Source organism: Camelus bactrianus, chromosome 11 (genome assembly GCF_048773025.1).
Source record: "Camelus bactrianus isolate YW-2024 breed Bactrian camel chromosome 11, ASM4877302v1, whole genome shotgun sequence".
In the NCBI taxonomy this organism is placed as follows: Eukaryota; Metazoa; Chordata; class Mammalia; order Artiodactyla; family Camelidae; genus Camelus; species Camelus bactrianus.
In genome coordinates, this window is record NC_133549.1 from 11,823,746 (window position 1) to 11,843,627 (window position 19,882).

Consider the following 19,882-nt stretch of genomic DNA (forward strand, 5'->3'; position numbering starts at 1 on the left):
GAAGCATATAGAAGACTGAAAAAATTAACTGAGCCTTGATAACCTTGGGACAGCAGTAAACACTCCAGCACATATGTAACTGAAGAAGTATTAGAAGAAAAGGGGAAAAAAAAATAAAAGGAAAGGAGAGAGCTAGGGCAGAAAAGGAACAGAAGAAATAACTACCCAAAGTTCTCCAAATCTGATAAAAACTATAAACTCCCAGATCCAAGAGCTCAATTAACTCAAAGCAAGATAAATACACATGTATACACATACACCAGTGCACACTGTGATCAAAATACTAAGACTCAGTAATAAAGACGGATTTTTAAAACAGCCAGAGGTGGGAGAAAAACACATCTTGTAACAAGAAACAAAAATAAAAATTATTGAAAACTTTATGGTAGACAGAATAATGGCCTCCTGAGTACGTCTACATCCTGAACCTGAGAATCTGAGAATGCATTACGCTCCATGGCAAAGCGGAGTTAAGGCTGCAGATGGAATTAATGCTGCTGATTAGCTGAGCTTGCAGTGAGACGGTCATCCTGCATTATCTAGGAGGGTCCCCCAAATAACCACTGGGTCCTTGTAAGTGAAAGAAGGTCAACAATCAACACAGTTCCCTCCATTTTGTACCTAGAAAGTCATTCGTTCTTCACTTTCAGGATAGTATTCAATAAATCATACAAGATATTCAACACTTTATTATAAAATAGGCTTTGTGTTAGATGATCTTGCCTGAGAGCAGGCTAATGTGTTTTGAGCACATTTAAAGTAGGCTGGGCTAAATGATGCTTGTAAGGTTAGGTGTATTCACTGAATTTTTGACTTACGGTATTTTCAACTTATGTAACTGCATTTTAAGTCCAGAAAGATGTGTACATATTTCTCATCAGAAACTATACAAGCAGGAGACAAGAAGATTTTAAAGTGTGGCAAGAAAAAAAAAACCTGTCAACTGACAACTTTTATTGATATCCAGTAAAAATCTTTTCAAAAATGGAGATAATTAACTAATTATCCAAAGTAATCAAATGCTAAAAGGCCCTACACTTGCAGATCTACACACAAAGAAATTATTCAGGCAGAAGAAAAACATTCTAAATATTCTAATTAAAAGGCAGGGATTTTCAGATTTAGATAGCAAAGATTTAACTATACAGACTCTTAAAGAAACTCATTTAAAATATTAATACATACTGAGTGTAAAAGTAAAAGAATAAAAAAAGGTGTACCATGCAAACTCTACAATAAAGCCAATTACTCAAGCTACACTTTAAAATTCAAGAACCTAGTTAAAGTCTAAGAATTGTCCCTGAAACAGGGCTCCAAGAAGCCACTGTCACAGTCTGAGATTTGGTACATGAGACAAGACCATCTGCCATCAGGGTTAGACGATGTCTCTCCTAGGTCTTTATAAATATTTCACTAAGATCTCATTCATTTACGATGGAGAAAGGGGTGGTTATAGCCGTGTACTTCTATGTGCCCTGGATCTACGTGTCTCACAAGCGCTACATCTCCAGAATACAGAAGGTAATTGGAGACATCTTACGTAGACATACTCCCTCAAATCTAATGTCCCTGATGGTCCAAATGCCCAAGTAACACCCAGTAAGAACATCTGCCAAGCAGAAAACTAACAGACTGATACATTTTTAAACATTAACTGGGCAGCTCTGTGATTCGAAATGGTATATTTATTAATTTATGAGTACTTCCCTGTGAATCAACATGTTGGCATTTCCTAAGTAACTACAGAAAGGAAACTAATTTCATTACACCAGACTTGCTTTAACAACAACAAAGAAAGGTTTAACATTTAAAAAGTGGTAGTCATAAACTCAATTTCTAGATGACTTTTCTTCAAAAAACTAGGAAGTGTCACATCAGCTTCTAAGCAATTAATTTGGGGTCTTGCTACAAGAACATTACAATTTGGTCAGGATTCGCCCTAATGCTGGCTCCTATCCAAGTGCCCAGGGCCTACGGAAGGAAAACTGAGGCTTAATCATAAAAAAAATATGCAGTTACTAGTTTATTATCTGATATACAGGACAAATAGGGAACATTCAAAAATACAGTTCAGGCATTTGACATGTTTTTAAATATATTAGATATAATTTAAATGTATCTAAATTATAATGAACATTCACATAGCTTAAGAATCATGATAATGAACATTACTCAGGCTTTTCCAGAGGACTACAGGCTGTTGTTACAAGGTTCACTGGTGATTGTACTATAATAGAAAGATAGTAAAAAGGAAAAACTGAGACCTGCTAGGAGGGGATTAGCATCATAAAAAGCAAGCGACGGCTTTTAGCTAGGATATGGTGAATACAATGGGGTTAGAGGGAGGCTGACACGTCCCAGGAGACCCACAGGATTTAGAAATGACTAGGTGAGAGACGCACGGTGGGGAGGAGTGTATGGGAAAAGGAGACTTCAAGAATATGGTCAGTACTGCTTCTGAGCTGGCAGGTTAACATTTAGAAATGTACTGTACAAGTATGCATGATGGGAAGTGTACACATTTATCCTCCATAATCTTTTTCCTTTAAGAGCAATGTTGTGGAAAGAAGGTTTGTAAGTAAAGAAGTGAGCAATAAGTTTTGGTGCATTTTCACAATGTAATACTATGAAGTCATTAGGAAGAATGTATTGATATAAAATCATCTCAAAGATATGTCAGTTGGGAAAAAAAAAATCCAAAATAGGCTCATATTTTTACCATGCTAAGGACTCAATATCAAAAAACTTTATAACTAAGCACTCAAAAATGCTGTATTAAAACAAAACTGACTGCATGGCTGAGTTGGCTAGAAATTAAGGAAAATTCTCTGAGGCCACAAAACCAAACAGGAGCAAGACTCCAAAGAGGGGCAAGCAGGCATTGTCTTGGGGATATCACTGAGCCCAGCAGCCCAGCAGCCTAGAGCTACAAGATGGGAGCCTAATCTTACCACATCTCAAGTCTTATTAGAAGGCTACAGTAAATAAGGCGTTGACAGGTTTTGCTATAAAGATAAATATTGGAAATAGACCAATGTAATGGCATGGGGTAAACCCAGAAAAACAGCACACACATACATGGGGAATTTGTATATGAAACGAATGGCACTACATTTTAGGAGAGAAAGGATGGCATGGTCATTATGTGGTACTAAACAACTAAAACCACCTTATCCACACGAAAAAAATTAAATTTGACTTCTGCACACTGCACACAAAAACAATTGCATACATATATCAAAATCAGACTGAAGGATCTAACGCGGAAGCAAAACTATGTATTTTTACAGGAAAATACAGTACAATATCTTTACAAATTTGTAGTAGGGAAAGATTTCTTAAATAAGGCAAAAATTATAGACCATCAAGGAAAAGGTTGATAAATATCACTACAGAGAAATAAAAAACTTCTGTTTATCAATTGTCAGCACAAAAAAAAAGTGAAAAGAGACGCTTCTATGTGGGACAATTTACAACAATTTAACTATGTTTTAGTCTCCTGAATATATAAAGAATTCCTAATAATTCAACAAATAAAAGACAGATGAACAGAGAAATAGTCGAAAGACTCGGAAAGGCATTTCTTAGATGAGGAAACAACTATACACATTCCAAAATATGCTACTTCTCATAAATAATCTGGGAAAAGTAAATTAAAACCTCAATAAAATATCATTTTAAACAATAGATTTGTCCATTCTAAGAACCATATGCTGGCGAGGTTCAGCACAACTGGAACTCTGCTGGTAGAAATGCAGACTGGAACTCATCACTTTTTAGAACAATTTGGCTTTACCTCAGAAGCTGAGGAATTCATGTGCCCTATGACCCAGCAAACCTTCGCTCTCCTAGGTTTGTACCATAAAAAAAGAGTATGGATGTACACCAGAAGTCATGGACATGAATATTCATGTAAGTATTTTTATATTGGCTAAAAAAGGGAAAGAATAGGAGAGAGAAATTGTGCTGTTAGTATATTCCCACACTGGGGCCCATATTAATAAGAAACATGGAAGAACCTCAAGGAAAATGTTCAATGGAGAAAAAGCCACAGAAGAGCATACTCGCAATTCCACTTACACAATGATCATAAACTTGCAAAACTAAATTATAAATATGCAATTGATATTTCTGGCAAAACTATAAAGAGAAAGCATGCAAACAATAAACAGCACTTCAGGATCGTGGTCATATGTGAAGAGAACATGGGAATAATACTGAGGAAGGACAAACAGAAGAGTTGAACATGTTGACCATGTTCTGTTTGTTGAGCAGGGTGTAGATGGCTGTTCATTTCATTATAATTCTTTAGATTTCATTTAGGTTATAATACACACAAACCTACAGGCATGCCCCGATTTATGTTATATATACATAACAAACATATGCCTTTCAAACACACAGGTGACCCTCCTTATTCACGGATTCTGTATTGGTGAAACTGCCCACTCACTAAAATTGACTTTCAGTCCAAAATGAATACCTGTAGCACTTCTGCAGTTACTCACGGACACACAGAGAACAGAAAGACTTGAGTCAGCGGACACTTGCTCCCAACTAAGGCTGAACAAGGTGCGGCTCTGACTTCTTTAAGCTCTCAAATGGTACAAGTGTCTTTTCCTCTATTTATTGTGTCTCATTTTTTTGCATCTTTGTGCCTTCTTCATTTTTGGTAATTTCTCTTTATAAAATAGCCCTTAAGCATAGAGATGCAATGCTGTTTAGTGTCTCTAAGCACAAGGAAGCTGTGATGGGTCTTATGAGAAATTACATGTGTTAGGTAAGCTTCATTCAGGCATTAAGTTAGACTTGGCTATGAGTTTGATGTTAACGAATCAGTAATATAGTAAATAAGGTGTCTTCAAACATGAGCACACATATAGCAAGGTTGTATTTTGGTGATGAAATTAGACCAAAATGTGAGCAGAGACCTGAAGAAACCTAATCCTGTACTGACTCCTAGGAGCAGTGGTTCAGTGTTCATGGCAACTTTATCAAACAAAATTATGGCAAATAATGAGAATATATTTACTTCTGCTTCATTCATAAAATGAACATAAAACACACAAAATTATATGCATGTGTGCACACACATATATAAATATGCTATGTCTCTATTACATATAAAATAAATGTAAAACATACATACGGAAACATAAAATGTTTCATAATAAAAATGAAAGAGCAAAAGGGGCAAAAACAACACGCAGAGGACGTAACCACCAGTAAAATACATATAAAGAGCTGTGAAACTAGACTCATGTGGATAGAAAAGGGCTTTGGCTAATTCTTTCGCACAATAGAAGCAGTATTAATGGTTGATATTGTTACTATTATTATCATATGGCTAATAAGTCAAAAGTTATTTAAAAGATAATTATGTTTTTCTCAATTTTAAGTTGTCAAGAAAAAAGATTAATTCAAAAAATTAAATTCATCCTACCCTTTTACCATCACTAGAAAGCATTCTCATGTATTTTCAGGTAAAGAAACACATCAAACATGCTCACCCTGAATGTGGAGCACTGCTTAAGGGCATCATGGGTACAATTTCCAGTATAAGTTACCACTAGGAGACGTCTCAGCCTTTGGTACAGTTAATATCCACTGTTTTCACCATCTCTTCATTCTCAAGAATAGAATTACAAATACTAAATATGGTGTGAAAATTAATAAAAGGAAGCCACAACTGAAATTGGAGTCATGAAGGCCTGCAGAAGGAGTTCTCTCATCCTACCACCAGGTGCCGACTGCCCCCAAAGGAAGAGTGGTACCTTGCCTCCCCAACAGGGAGCTGCCTCTTCTTTACTTCCCTGGCAGGAGGAAGGAAGATTTTCTTCTTGCCCAGCAACAAGCCCAGACAATGGAAAATGCTGCAGCTCAGCCACGAGAAGCCGTCGCCACCCTGAACTCACTTTCCTCCAATGAACTTTTATTTTTCTCTTGTTGATGACTTCCTTGTCCCACCCTCCTTCCTACAAAAGCCTTCCACTTTGTAGAGCTCTTTTGTAATATTCCTCCAGGTATCTCTCTGCTTGCCAGATAAGATGCTGCTTGATTCATGAGTCATTTGATAAAGCCAATTAATCTCCAAATGTACTCAGTTGAATTTTGTTTCTAACAGTTCGGTGGCAGTGGTGGGACTGAAACAAACTGAAACAAACAGGAACAAGAAACACATGCTTCGTGCAGCCTCTTCCTTGCCATTTCTGAGGGCCGTGGGCACGTTCTTCGTGGCTGAGCTCTGCTCTTTCGCATTTCCGCTCCTGATCTAATTGGCTTTCCTTTACAGAGCAGGTCAGCTTGAGCTGGTAGAGGATTCTGTCCCAAGCCCAGCTGAGCTGGCAAAATGGTTCTGCCTAGAGCCAAGACCCTAGCCTTTCAAAAAACAAAAACAAACAAACAAACAAACAAGAAACCCCACTGCAAATCCACCGGCCCCAGGTGCGAAACCCCAGCCCTTCGCTCTGAGCCTGGGCTCCATGCTGGGAACCGCTGCAGTTCGGCTGCAGTCCTCCACTCGTTTGGAAGCCTTCCCCAGACGCATGCTGGGAATTTCTGGAGGTAGCTGCGGTTTTGCATTTGTGTGGAATCAGTCTGCAGTCCCCATTCCTTGGGGTTTGCTGGCTTGATCCCTCCCCTGTCCAAGGTACACAGGGCACAGGGCCTCCTTGTGGCCAGGACACAGTAACATCTCTTCTTACTGCTGATACATAAAGCTACACAAATATGCTTGTTTATCTTGTTTTCTGTAGATAAAGGCTACCGATAAGTGGGCATCTCAGGAACCAAAAATAGACCTCAGTCCTTTGTTATTGTGCCCAGACCCCCGGATTCAGTCTGTAGTCCCCATTCTTTGGGCCCTGCAGCTTCAGTCCTTTCTGCAGTCCCCAGGTTATTAGTGTGGCTCTGGAAAACCCATACGCCTACCTAAAAGAAATGGGATCCTTTATACCCAGAGAGCTGAGTGGCCACCTTCTGGGTGCACCTGCTTATTTTATTTATGTTTAACAATTATAGTCCCAGAAGTTTCACGTATCTCACAAGATAGTCAACAATTCAGTAAAAATGACCTAGAATTACAGTGGCCACTGTGGGGAAAGTTCCAATTAGATAAGGCAGTTCATTCAGAAAACACCCCAAAGCAAGACATCTCAAACTGGACAGGCAGAGTGGGATGCCTACTTAGCTGGCATGCGGAAGCTTACGAAAGGCTTCAAGATTCCGAAATAGCTTCCTTAAAAGACTTGTTATAAAAGGCTAAGGAAACATCAGACACCAGAGGAACCTAAAACAAAAGACTGTAGGATGGATCTGACTGCAAATGAGACTCCTCCTCCTGCCACCGCCCCCTGCCTCCCCCCCAGCCCCCCAGTCCTTTTTCACCTGTGTACTCAGACAGACCTCCTCAGGGGTCCTTCACCCCTTGGCCAAAGACTAAACTGAGGGCTGCAGCTGAAGAATTTCCTAAACCTAGGGAGGAACCCCAAAAGGTTTTTTGAAGATTTGAGAGTCATTGTCAGGACCTATGACCCAGGGAAGCCCCAAAATGGATGCAGGGAACAAAATGGCAAAACCCTGAGGATGATATTTGACATCCTCAACCAGAAAGTGCTCCCCAAACAGCAACTGACATTTTATAAGCTACTCCCAGAGTCTCCCCTGACTGGACTAGTTGGTAATTCCAATCATGAAAACAAAGGAAGGATGAATCTATGGCAGACCTTAGGGCTTACTGGAAGCTCTCTTCTTATGGCATTTTGGCTCCATAGAATAAATAAGGCCAGTGATCCTTTCCTGGTTGCCCTCTTTGTAAGTGGACTCAGATTAGTGGATTGAAAAAACAGGCAGAAAATAAGATGGGAGACTATAGTTGAGCATTCTGAAAGGACCCTGGGGCAAGATTGCAAACAGAAATCCACCAAGCTAACAGCTTTACAGCTACAATAGCTGCAAGGCCAGAGACCCAAAATAACACACCTACCTCCTAATTTGCATTCCCCTATAGGTCCATCTTGAAAAAAAAAAAAAAATAAAACCAACAAACTCTGATCCAATGATCAGTGTCACAGGTATAATCAACTGGGATACTGGAAAAGCGACTGCCTTCAAAGGTCCCACGCCAAGTCCTCTTGAATGCCCTCTTCCCTACCTCAGGAGAGGAACCCCATATGGGCCCCTCCCAGTTAATTGATCTCTAATGAGTTTCCACTGAACTATCCAGTTCAGTTACTCTCTTAAACAGCAAAGAGGAAACTAAAAATTAATGAGAAACCTTGCCAGGTTCTAGCTGATACTGGAGATACTTTCTATTTTAAACCCCATCCTCATCAGACAACAAATCCCTTAGAGTAAATAAAAAGGAGGTTTCAATAGTGGAAGTATCTAATAAAGTTCAGAGAGAAATTTTATCTCAAACAGTACAAATGACTCTGGGACCTTTTATTGAAAAAACATTCTTTTTTTTGCTATATGACACAGCCCCAGTCAATTCATTAGGCAGGGATCTCCTTTCTCAATTAAAAGGGCTGACACCTTTTGCCTGCAATGGAGGCCTCACCTTGAGACAGGAGGGGAGGTGGCAGGACACAACCTTTAAAAGAATGACATACATTCAGGGTATGGCAGAAACTAGTTGGAACCAACTTGGCCCAAGATGGCGGAAGAGTCCACTCCCGGCAGACCTTGGGCCTCATTATAGGCTCGCTGTGATACATCAGCTGCTAAATGACACCCTCACAGGTGCCATGACACTTCCCAGGCTGACCGTGAAAGGCCAAACAGTGGGTGGGGACCTAACTCCTAGAAATGCCTGCCCTTTCCCCAAAACAGCTGGAATAACTCTCCCACTTGTTAGCATATGAAATTACCCAGCCCATAAAAACTAATCACCCTGAGGCCACTCTACCTTCTGAGACAGACTACATTCTGTGCATGGAATGTGTACCCCTCCCAATAACCCTGCTTGAGCTTTACTGTGGCTTGCTCTTGAATTTTTTCCTGTTCAACACAAGAATCTACTCTCTGGTAGTAACTTAGAATTTCCTGACCAACCCAAGCCTAACATGTGATGTTCCTTGCAGTCTGTCCTTGACACAGAAGACGAAGAAATTTTAAAAAGTCCCTTAATTTAATTGAGGTGCTGGAAAATTTGTGGGCTACTTCTAATACTGACATTGGAATAAAAAAAGTTCAGAACCTATAAAGATTCAGATAGATATTACTAAACCCCTCCCTAATTTACCTAAATTAAAGCCTGAGGCCACACAAGACCTCACTTCCCTAGCAGCGGCTAGTCATTCCCTGCACTGGTCCCTGCACCACACCAATCCTACCAGTCTGGAAACCTAATCGACAGGGGTGGTGATCTGTCCAGTGTCGAGAGCTTTTAGTAAGATAGTTATTCCTCATTTCCTAGTTGTTCCAAACCTGAAAACCCTTTTGTCACAAGTTCTACCTGACTCAAATGGTTCACTGCTCTAGACCTTTGTTCAGCTTTTTTCAGCATTGCTGAAAAAGCTCCTGTATCTACTTGACTTTATCTGGAACAATCAGCAAAATACCCACACGTACATTCTTCCAGGGTTTTCTGAGATCCCTTCTTATTTCTCCCAAGTGCTTCCCCAGGATGTAAGCCGTGTGGTCAGGCCCCATAAGACGCTGCTCTCTGTACATCCCCAGACTGACCAGCCCTGCCTCACCCTTACCTTATGCTCATGACTGCCTCGCATTCCTAAGCTGGAAGTTCGATCAGTAACTACCTGCATGATCAGCCTGACCCCCAGCTATCCACCGTCCCAGCCCTCAGACCAGAACTGCTCCTGTATGTTTGGTCATCAATAGGAAACATCAGTCCTCGCAAGGGTTGCTAACCCAGAGAGCTGTAAGGGACACATTCTAACAGGCCCCTGGCGACCAAGGAGCCCTTCTGATGTCATACCCCTATAACTGACCCCTGCTGCTCCCCTGTGTAGCAAGACTGCTGCTTTGTCCTGCCTGCTTTTGGCTGTACATGGTGAGGTGTGACTCCAAGACTTCGGTCTCTGACTTGTAAGATTCCCCATCCAACAAATCATTGAAGTCCCTGTTGCTGACTCCAGGTTCTTTCTTCTCAGGTTCAGTTTCACATCTGGGCAGCTGCAAGGACTGCAGGACTCTGGAGTGCAGCCCAAAATAAGCACCTTCCGGTCCCCAGGAAATTGATTCTTTTACAATATGTAGATGACCTCCTGCTGTGCTCAGTTACCAAGGAGGTGTCAATAAAAGATTCCATTTATTTGCTGCAACAGTTAGCTGAAAAAGGGCACAGAGTCTCATTACAAATTACCATGATTTCTAGACACAGTTCATTACCTAGGTCATAATCTAAGAGATAAAAAGAGTGCCGCTAACTTCAGAAAGAATTAAGCTAAACTAAGAATCTCCTAGACACAGAACTAAGTGGTAGCCTTATGGATTTCTATCCATGGAAGCTGCTTATTGAAGACTATGAGTTCCTAATTCTTCCTCTATTGGCTTCCCCACTCCATGAATTTATCAAAATTTCAATCTCTGAATCTCTTGCTTGGGATGATACACATGAGTAAGCCTTTATAAAACTAAAACATGACTGTAACTCAATAAAAATACGTGGGAAAAAAAAAACTGAGACAAGTGCTCCAAGAGTCACCTTAGGGCTACCTACCTGTTGAAACCCTTTCACTTTATTGGCACGAAACAAATGACCGTGCATGAAAGAACTAACCAAGCCCCGGGAACGCTCAGGCCCCTGCCTGGCACAGCGCACAACCTGAGTCAGCTGAACGTTTGACTGTAACTGGAAGACCAAACTGAACAAAGCTATAGTCAAAAGATTTTCCCAAAGTAATGAAAGATCCTTTGCTGAGGAATTTAATAGATTCACTTTAACTCATCACCCTGGTTTCTCTGACAGGGAATTCAGGCTGAGAAGACTAAGTAAACAAACCTTGTTACTTAACTTACTACCCCGAGACCGAACTCCATTTAGATTCTTCACTAAGTAGCCAGAGCCTACGTATCTTTGTTCTGCAAATTCTTCACAAATGTATTGTTTCTATGTCCAAAAACCTTAAAAGCTGCCTGGCTGGCCACTTCTTAGGTCCCATTTCTATGAGATCTCCATGATTCAGATTTGCTTTTTCTCTCCTTTAATCTGACTTGCTTCAATTTTATTATCAGTCCAGCCACGTGAACTCAAACGGGGTGGACAAGAACATTTTCCCTTCCCCGACAACCTCACACGGTGGAAGGTCTCCTGAGCTCCCATCACCCTCAACATTTCTTGGCCAGCGGCCTCACCTTCTATGAAGTCTTCTTTTTATTAGCTGCCCCTGAAATAACTCTGATGTTATAATACATGTGATCGGGTTACTGTTCTCCCCTCCGTCCCCAGTGAAGTCCTTCCTGACTGTAAGGCTGACACACACCCCTGACTCCCGGCACTGAGCTACAGGGAACACCGTGGGGCCACGTCGCCTTCTCAGGGCTCACCGATGGCTCCCGCTTGAAAGGCAGCAAAGGCAAGCACCATGCTGGGCACACGACTGCAACTCCCTTTGATGCTGTTGGGGCAGCAACTTTACTTTTACCTCTGGCTACTTCTGCCCAGAAGGCTGAAGGAGAAACCCTTGCATGGGCTTGTACCACAGCCAAGGACAAAGCGGCCAGTCTTTGCACTGAGAGCAGATGTGCTGTCAGAGTAGCTCATGGTTTTGGACTGTTGTGGAAGCAGCGTGGCTTCCTTACGTCCAGGAGAAATAAAATTGAAAGTGGCCTCTATGTTCAAGAATTACTACACTGCCTAATGGACCATTCAAGGTCTAGCAAACGGATGTCATACAACTCCCTTTGTTTCATGGATATAAGTATGTTTTAGTCCTGGTCCGTATGTTTTTAAACTGGATTGACGCCTTCCCTTGCAGACAGGCTGCTGCCTCTTCTGTGGCTACAGTCCCTCTAGAAAAGATTACCCCTACCTGGAGAGCTCCCCTCAAACTTCACAGGCATCCGAGAACCAACTGTACTTGCCAGGTGCTTCAACGAGCCTGTGCAACTGGCTGGCTTTACACACTTCCACTGTGCTTTCCACTCTCAGTCCTCTGGTTTAGCTGAACACACCAATGCATTGTTAAGATTCAGTCAGCAAAATCCGTAGAGCCCCTCCAAATACCTTGGCCAAAAGCACTGCCATTGGTGCTTCTAAATCCCAGATCCACCCCTTTGGAAGTCACGAACTCTGACCTTTTGAGACAGTCATAGGATGCCCAATACACTTGCTTCCTGCTTATTTTGACCCACAACTGATAAAAGAAAAAAAATTCCAATATTGCAAAGGCCTAAATGCTTCTATAAGAGAGAGCCATGTTTTGGTGGAGCAATCTTTCCTCTGTGCACCCCTGGGAGATGAAGACCTTGAGCATCACACCTTGCAACACAGATTTCATCTATTGGAAACAACACCTCCCAGAGAATTCTCTTCAAACTTGTTGAAAAGGCCCTGTCAAGACTTGTTAAACAAACTCTGTGCGGCCAAACTCCAAGGAATAGACTCTTGGATTCATGTGACACACATAAAGACAGCCCTGAACCCTGACTGGACCTGCACATCACTGGTGGCCTGAAAGTAAGATTCTTGGAACTGGAGCAGACGACATCTGATGAGGAGCAGATGACATCTGATGAGGCAGTTTTCCTGAGATATCTGGACCAGGTCTGTTGGAAGTTTGTCCCCAAACCTTGATGATAACATAATGTTTCACATGATCTCCAGTGTCTATGATCTTCATAATCTACATACAGTCTTTGATAAAACCCCCTGAGAGCTCTCCCTCCCACCCTTCCCTGTTACTCAAATATCACCTCTTTAAACTCACTTAATAGCATGGAGGGGAACTACCATCTTTAAATTTAACATTCACCCAAAACAGCGTGCTTAAGTTTTAAAATACACATTTGTCAAAATACATCATATGAACAAAAGGGCTGTTAAGGCCAACAAAAGAGAACTAGGCTCCTGTTTCTTTCCCAGCAACCTCAACACTCACAGAAATGTAACGGCAAACCGTGTTATCCTTCACAGCCCAGCAATGTGGTTTTCGTATGCACACTTTGTCCAAAATACAACTTGGATTCAAAAAGAAAGAAAAGAATCAACATGAAGGAGTGTGCTGAGTTCTGAGCGAAGTTTTAGCTAAGTATGAGGTTTCCTGGTGGTCTCATTCATCCCATCGTTCATACCTCTCATTTTCTTCTTAAAAAAAAAGAAGCACAAGAGAACATTTAAGAAAAACTACAGATGAGTGCCATATAACCATCTGGAGATAAACAATTCATTTCCTTCATAATGCACAAAAATAAAATCATCACATGTGTAGGCATAAATTAGAGGTAAGCTAATTACAGTAACTTCAATTAAACACTTAAGTCAAAAACTTAGGCATCAGTTACAGTCTTCCCACAATAACGTTTTTTTGTAGAGCTGTTCCCTTCTACTTCCTCACTTCGCTTAATTATTAAAAGCTCAGGAAACTGGTTTCCACCCATGCCAATCTAAGAAAAATGTTCCATTCAGGGACATGTGCCACTATGATCATTCCCTCACTTCTGAGACTATTCCTAACTCTCGCTTCCACTACAACAGGATCTCTTGGTTTTTTCTTTCTACCTCCCTGACCTGTACAGGCTTGTCTCCCTCTGCTCATACTGTAAATATATCCTCCTCCGGAAGTCTGCTTCTGAGTCTGTTCTCCTACCTTCCTAGGTGGTCACATCCACGGAATGATCACCTTGCTCACCCTCTCCCCTAGTTCCCTCTGGGGCAGCCCCCCGTGTCTACCACGTTTACACACCTGCTTCCTGGGAATATCCGCCTGTGTGTCCACTTACAAGGTGATCGCGCCATCCAGTCAAATCTTTTCTCAGATTATCTTCTCTAACCCAGTGACTCATACCATTACTCACCCAGCCACTCAAATCTGAAATCTGGACACCTACCATCACCTCTATGTTCACTTGGTCACCAAGTAACTTCTGTTCTATCAGGAATTCTAGCCTCAAATCTATCCTCTGTTCTGCACTGTTCCTACTTCCTCAGAACAGGGCCCCTCGTTTCTCTAACAGTGTGACCCAACAATCTCACAAGCAGCCTCCTGCCTCTGAGACTGGGCTGCCTCCCTGTAGCCCTTCCCCACTGCTGCCAGTGGACCCTCTCTTAAAGCTTTAAATCTCTGCTCACCCACATTCAGGGTAAAGGCCAAGTTGCTCAGCCAGGTCTGCAGGTGCAGTGGCGGGTAAGTGTGGGAGCATCTGTACCACAGAGTCTGTTTTCTCACCACAGGATGAACCAAGATTACCATTAGAGCAATGGGTAAGCGGAAGAGGAAGATTGTGGAGGTCTGAGATAAGACAGAAACCAATCTCAGAAACTGGTAACATTAAGTTCACAAGGGAAGTCTTATAGCACTGCTGAGTAGAAGTGAGTTCCAACAGCAGGTTTCTGTCATGACTTCAAGGTGACAGAAGTCAGTGTCAGGTAAGGACCACCATCGTGCCAAGAAAATAAAAAGAGCTACTATGGTGCAAACATGGAGACAGCCAAGAGGTGGGCTTCACGAGGGGTGTTGGGCTTTTGTCTGGTGAGCAAGACAGTGCACGCTACACGCGGGGCATTTTTCCAGGTGTAGGGACACAGCAAGGAGCAGAGCAAAGCTGCTCTCTGAATGGAGCTCACACTGTTGAGGAATAAACAAACAACACAGTTGCAGAGAGTGGTTAAATGGTATGCAGACTATAAAACTCGGTGGGGTTCAGTTCAGAGCATTATTTGAGAACGTTATTTATTAAAATTATATTCTCAATTCTGCCAAGGATGGTCCTCAGCTAGCACCAGTGCAATGAGTGCCTTATGGCAGTAGGACTCAACTCTCTAAATCTGCCTACTTTAGAGCCGAGATGAGAGGCATTCCTGAGAGGTGTTTCGTGGAGACCATAAAATCTTGGCTTGACTAGAATTGGGAAGACAGGGAGTGCAAAAGAGGGTGGACCAGTGGATTCTAGAGTTAGATGAAATCAGAGACTGTTATAAGTGTGGTTCAGAGACCACACAATAGCTGAATTACAAAAGTAAGAGAAGTTTCTATTATATTGTGGAAACTAATGCAATTAAAATGTCTGGTATAGTCTCGAATTGTTTGAGACAGACTTTGGTTTTTGAAAATGACATACATTAAAAAAGACTTTGGGGAGGCTACAGTATATATGCTCAGCGGTAGAGTGCGTGCCTAGCATGCATGAGGTCCTGGGTTCAACCCCAAGCCCCCCATAAAAAAATAAATGAATAAATAAACCTAATTACCTCCTATCCAAAAAAAAAAAAAAAAAAAAAAGACCTTGGCAGGATATATAAAAACGTAAGTATGCCTATGTAAGGTAATTAGAGCACATAGGTTAATGCAAGAAAACGACTTCATTGTTGAGGAAAACCTCATTAGAAACAAACATGTGGCGTATATTATTTGTACTAAGGTGGAATGTAGTTTTTTAGTGTATAAATTTAAGTTTAGAATTTTGTCCTGATGACTAGATGAAATATGGGACAAAACATTGGCTACATCCCTAGAGAAATGTATTTTGAAACCCATTGTCTTCACTCTACGTCACTGGACACACGCTCATCAGAAACCATGTTTAAAGCTGGAAATTTTTTTTCTGCCACACTTTGGGCACATTTGATCTACAGAAGTTTTTCCAAAGGATATGCTGTTGTCATTATGTCTTTTAGATAACACACAATATAAGGTCCACTGAGACACACACATTTTCCTATTCACTGCTGTAACTCAGCACCCCAAAGAATGTCTGGGCAGGTAGGAGGCCTTCAAAATTTTTTTTCAGTGAACATATAATCATGGAACACTTGAAGAGGATCAGAAAAGTAAAAAAAAAAGTGCTAGAAGAAGAGACATGCAGAAAGACTCATATAATTGGGGTTAACTTAATGGCAAAAAGGTGAAGTATTTCACACCTATAAGAATACGTATGTTATTACCCCTCTAAGAGTTACGGTTTCATTTGTCATGGAGAAGTGTAAGAATCACTAACACCTGAGTTTCACAGTAAAGTAGTTAAAACATCTTCATGGAAGACATTCCAACCTGAAAAGATACTTATCCATTTAGTATGGCTGGATGTGGTCTTCCATGCAAGTGAATTACTAGACAAGTCCTGAAGGCCTAAGACACACCCTGGGAATCAGCATGAATGATTCCCAAAGATACCAGATATGGCCAATCATGTGTGGTTTGCAAGCACAATTCCTAAATCCCACTGGGCTGCAAAACATAATTTTGCTATTCATTCAAAAAAAAAAAATGACTAAGATGGAATCTAGAGGAAATTTCAATGCCTGGCCTAAAATATACAGATTCAAAATATTATCTAATATACCACATATGTGAACAACTATATGGGTGACATACTCATTAATGTTTTACATGTGAAATCCAGCACACTGACTTTTTAAAAATGAGTTACAGGATTAAGGATTCACTTCCACCCGTAAGTGAAAAAAGAGTATTTCACCTTTCACCTACATAGTTCTCTAAAATTACATGTTCTTGGTCCTAAAACCCCACTGGATGGAAAAAGCAAGACTCATTTTTATTCACTATTAAGAGTGGAGTGAGTTTACAGGATCCTCTAATATGTAACTACAAGACTCTGACTTCGGTCAAGGACTATTTAGGACTCAATGAGTAGATTTTCCACTCTCAGTCATGAGGACCTGAGAATGGGGAAATGACAATCACTCTGATATATGACTGACCAAATTTCTGTTTCTATCTTCATGATTATCTTGAAAGATTAAATAATATTTTCCCATCTGAAAAAGAGCTGTGCTTGACATTCAATCAAATTCTGGTGAAACGTATTCATTGTGTATCATCACTAATGACACTTAAACAACCTATAAACACCATGGCCTAATGAACAGAGGATGGAGCCCGTCTTCAGGCTCAGTGGCCTCAGTCTCAGGCCACTTCAGCCTCTGGCAGAAGCCCTGAAACAGCAAGAGCTTCCCCAGAGCCTGGCACGGCACTGAGATCTGATCTTCAGAAGGTAACATTCCAAAGCAGGAGTGTCTGGAGCAGTGAACGCTCTGATATAATGGTAAGTTTCAATGATCTCAAACAGGAAGACTTTACTAATGGACTTTTTTCTCTTAAAAATTTCTTTTATTGCTTTAATATTGTCTGAAATTTTCCATCTCTGTTAATTTCATAGGAATATAGGAAGAATCAAAAAGATAGTATTTATAAAGCTTTTAAGGTTCCTGGAAAAAATGTGTTAAATATCCAGAGATATTTATACCTCCCATAAAAAACAGAATAGAATATTTCAAAGATCTGAAAAAATCAATATACTTTATTTTTGGGCACAATGTTTTGACAAAGCAAGTAAATACCAGGTTGAACTGAAGTCTTAAGTGTAGATTAAACTTACAAGAATATCTAACTTTTTATAATAAAAAGCATAACACTTTAATGCCTTTTAAAGTATATGCTATTTTAACCAGTAACTGTTGCATGTACTGTCATTAAGAAGCAGTAACGATGAGCATTATCCACAAAATAGCGTATTTAGCCCAATGCTAGGCTCTTACAACCGTGTGATTCATGATTAAACATAACTTGTTTTTCTGTGATGTCAAAATAATCCCTTTTAAACCAATGCATATTTTAAAAAATGCCTCCTACCTTTCTGCTGAAAAGGAAGGGAAATGCAACGTATCGCTCCAGAATTTACCTTGAATAATGAATTGTTCCATGTTTTCTTTGAAAGGCTGGATGTGCTCTTTTGAGGATACCTGGTACACTTTCCCTGCTTCAACCTCACAGGCTGAAATTAGAGAAACATTGTTCAGAGTGTCATACTGTTAATGGTACACTAAAATGATTTTAAAATATATTAGAGTTAGAATATCCTGTTTACTGTAATAGTTGACATAAGTCTACATATATTTTGGAAACATCCAAATACTGAAAAAGAAAGCCTATGAACAAGGCTTCATTTTAGGGGATTGTAAAAATAAATTTTAACAATTATAGTAGTTGACATACAACATCCTGTTAGCTTCAGGTGTGTAACATAGTAATTCAACATTTAAATACATTATTAAATGATCACAAGTCTAGTAACTACCTGTAACTACACAAAGTTATTACAATATTATTGACTATATTCCTTATGTTGTATGTATCATAATTTATTTTATATTAAGTAGAAGATTGTACCTCTTACCCACCTCACCTTTTTCAACTGTGCCCACACCCCTACCCCTGGCAACCATGAGTTTATTCCCTGTAGCTATGACTGTATTTCTGTTTTGTTTTGCTTTTTAGATTCCACATATAAGCAAAGTCATGTGGTATTTGTCCTTCTCTGACTTATTCTACTTAGAATAATACCCTCTAGGTTGATCCACGCTGTGACAAATGGAAAGCTCTCCTGTTTTATGGCTGAGTAATATTCCACTGTGGGTGTGTGTATGAAACATATATATGCATATACATAAAACAAATCTTTATCTAACCATCTGTGGTGGACTCTAAAGTTGCTTCTATATCTCAGTATTATAAATAATGCTTCGATGAACATAGGGGTGCCTCTATCATTCTGAACTAGTGTTTTTCTTTTTGTGGGGGGAAATACCCAGAAGTGAAATTGCTGGGTCATATGTTAGTTTTATTTTTAATTTTTTGAGGAATCTCCATGCTGTTTTCCATAGTGGGTACATGCATTTACATTCCCACCAATAGTGCACAAGGGATCCCTTCTCTGCACATTCTCCCCAATACCTGTTATTTCTTGTCTTTTTGGTAATAATCATTCTGACAGGTGTGAGGTGGCATCTCATTATGGTTTTGATTTCCATTTTCCTGATGATGAGTGATACTGAGCATCTTTTCATGTGTTTGTGAACCAGCTTTTTGTTCTGTGGAGAAATGTCTATTCAGGTCCTCTGCACAATTTTCAACTGAATTTTTTTTTTAAGTTTTATGATTTCCTTATATAATTTGGATATAAACTCCTTATCAAATACATTATTTGCAAATATCTTCTATCATTCAGTAGGCTGTCTTTTTGTTTCATTGACAGTTTCCTTTGCTGTGCAAAAGCCTTTTCATTTGATATAGTCCTATTTGTTTACTTTTGCTTTCCTTACCCTTGCCTGAGGAGACAGATCCAAAAAAACATCCCTAGGACTGATACAAAGAACATACTACCTATGCTTTCTTGTAGTTGTTTTGTGATTTTAGGTCTTACATTTATGTCTTTAACCATTCTGAGTTTATTTTTGTGTATGATGTAAGAAAATAGCCCAGTTTCAATCTTTTGCATGTGGTTGTCCAGTTTTCCCAAAAACTCTTATTGAAGAGGCTACTGTTCCCCATTGTACATTACTGACTCCTGTGTCATAGATTAATTGACCATAAAACTATGGGTTTTTTTCTGGGCTCTCTATTCTGTTCCATTGATTTATGTGTCTGTTTTTCTGCAAGTACCATACGGTTTTGATACTGTAAGCTTTGTATTACAGTCTTTGTATTATAGTGACAGTTTTACTTGTTCTGATTTGGATGCCTTTTATTTCTTTTTCTTCTCTGACTGCTGTGGCTAGGAATTCCAATAATATGATGAATAAAAGTGGTGAGAGTGGGCATCCTTGTTTTGTTCCTGATCTTAGAGGAAATGCTATCAGCTTTTCACCATTGAGTATGATGTTAGCTGTGGGTTATTCATTTATGGCTTTTATTATGTTGAGGTATGTTCTCTCTATGCCCACTTTCTGGAGAGTTTTTAT

The 19,882-nt window shown here is 40.1% G+C and overlaps 1 protein-coding gene across 3 annotated transcripts in view; it reads right to left on the minus strand.

Annotated features, from left to right (window-relative positions):
• FMN2 (formin 2) overlaps positions 1-19,882 on the minus strand; it is a 285,811-nt gene that overhangs the window by 47,178 nt on the left and 218,751 nt on the right. For 2 of the 3 annotated variants that reach the window (XM_074373219.1, XM_074373221.1), the window contains exon 14: positions 17,824-17,916. The exons of the other annotated variant lie outside the window; for it this stretch is intronic. In XM_074373219.1, the coding sequence (XP_074229320.1) occupies positions 17,824-17,916 (93 nt within the window). The remainder of the gene's footprint in view (positions 1-17,823; positions 17,917-19,882) is intronic. 3 annotated transcript variants of the gene reach the window in all.